Raw genomic sequence first — 1,773 nt, forward strand, 5'->3', positions numbered from 1 at the left:
CCACCCTCTTCCCCCTCCCTCCCTCCCTCTCCTTCCTCCTCCACCTCCATTTCCTCCACCTCCACCTCCTCCTCCTTCCCTCCCTTTTCCCCCTCCCTCGCTCTTCCTCCCTCCCTCCCCTCCCCTCCAGGTCTGGTCCGTGCCACCAACATCGTGGTGAGTGACTCGAGCCCCCTGGCCCTCCAGAGCCTGCAGCAGCTGGGCGTGCGCACCACACAGAGCAACAAGGAGGTGGTGGCCGACAGCGAGCTGGTGGTGGTGGCGGTCAAGCCCAACGTGGTCAAGAAGGTGCTGGAGGAGGTGTCGCCGGAGGTCAGCACGGACAAGCAGGTGTTCGTGTCCATAGCGGCCGGAGTGACCATCAGCTCGTTAGAACAGGTGAGTCATGAGTCGCTCGGACCGTCGATTAGATGATGGAGTGGTCTTTCTTGTTGTTTAGTTTTAATAGAGGTTTTACAGCGCTCGCAACTGCATAAGGTCATATGAGCGCCAATCTTTCTTCTAGTTGTTGTGGTCATTGTTATTGTGATCACCATCAGCTCCCCACCAGAGCAGTGCTACTGACTGAAGTTGTCTTTAGGCCATTCTCAAAGGGGGGATGTTAACATATTCTTATGCATTGTAGAATTGTAAATGGGCTGATTTATCAATGCCATGCTCATACAGTACCGGAACAACTTTGGGGGAACTGCTGCTTTTTCTTTCCTCATCCTCACTATCGTAATTTTTCCTCTCCTTCTTTTGTTTTCACCATTACGCCCCTTCCACTATCCCACCATTTCACCATCCCACCAGTCCACCATTTCACCATTCCATTACTTCACCTTACCACCATCCCACCATCTCACCACGCCATCATCCCACAAATCCACCGTCTGACCATTCCACCATCCCGCCATTTCACCATCCCACCATCTTACCTTCTCACCGTCTATATCCCCCCTACTGCCATTTTATCCCCACCATCTCGCCACCCCATCATCCCACCAATCCACCATCCCACCATTCACCCATCTCACCATCTATCTATATCTCTCCCCTATCCTCCTTCCGCCTCTTAAATAACCTAATATTGTTGATAAGGGCGTTAAATCTATACCATTTCATTTCATGTTTCCTCCCTCTCCCCCCCCCCCCTCATCCCCAGGTCCTCCCACAAGGCACTCGAGTGATCCGCGTGATGCCCAACACACCGTCCCTGGTGCAGGCCGGCGCCTCCGTGCTCAGCCCGGGCTCGAACGCGCGCCGCGGCGACCCTGAGGTTGTGCGCACGCTCCTGGGCTCGGTGGGCTTGTGTGAGGAGGGGGCAGAGTCTCTCCTGGACGCCGTCACGGGCCTCAGCGGCAGTGGACCCGCCTACGTGAGTGTGGTTTCGAAATAGAATTTAATTATAGATTCCATTGTACATTTTTATTGATCCCAAAAAGGCAATTTGGTTTACCATGGCAAACATACATACATAAACACATACATAAATGCATAATTATAAATACATACAATGCATAAATACATACATGTATACCTACATAAATACATGATTATAAATGAATACATACACATAATACATACGTAAATACATAATTCTACTTAAATATCAGTGACCACCCATCTGATCTCCGTGTCATGGACACTTGCTTGACTTTACTCTAGAGTCTAAACTCACCTCTCACTTAGCCACTACATTTTGTGTGAATTTGTTCAACATGTTTTAGTAAAATCCACGCAGTAATTTCAATGGACTGAAAGGTGTCGAGACCCAAAAAAAAGATTTGA

At 49.7% G+C, this 1,773-nt stretch overlaps 1 protein-coding gene across 1 annotated transcript in view; it reads left to right on the forward strand.

Moving 5' to 3' along the window:
• The window catches only part of LOC101864540 (pyrroline-5-carboxylate reductase 1, mitochondrial), a 24,901-nt gene that overhangs the window by 16,097 nt on the left and 7,031 nt on the right, over positions 1-1,773 (forward strand). Inside the window, exons 2-3 of the mRNA XM_005103161.3 lie at positions 131-378; positions 1,148-1,360. Coding sequence (XP_005103218.1) covers positions 131-378; positions 1,148-1,360 — 461 coding nt within the window. The remainder of the gene's footprint in view (positions 1-130; positions 379-1,147; positions 1,361-1,773) is intronic.

This window comes from Aplysia californica, unplaced genomic scaffold (assembly GCF_000002075.1).
Source record: "Aplysia californica isolate F4 #8 unplaced genomic scaffold, AplCal3.0 scaffold00361, whole genome shotgun sequence".
NCBI lineage: Eukaryota > Metazoa > Mollusca > Gastropoda > Aplysiida > Aplysiidae > Aplysia > Aplysia californica.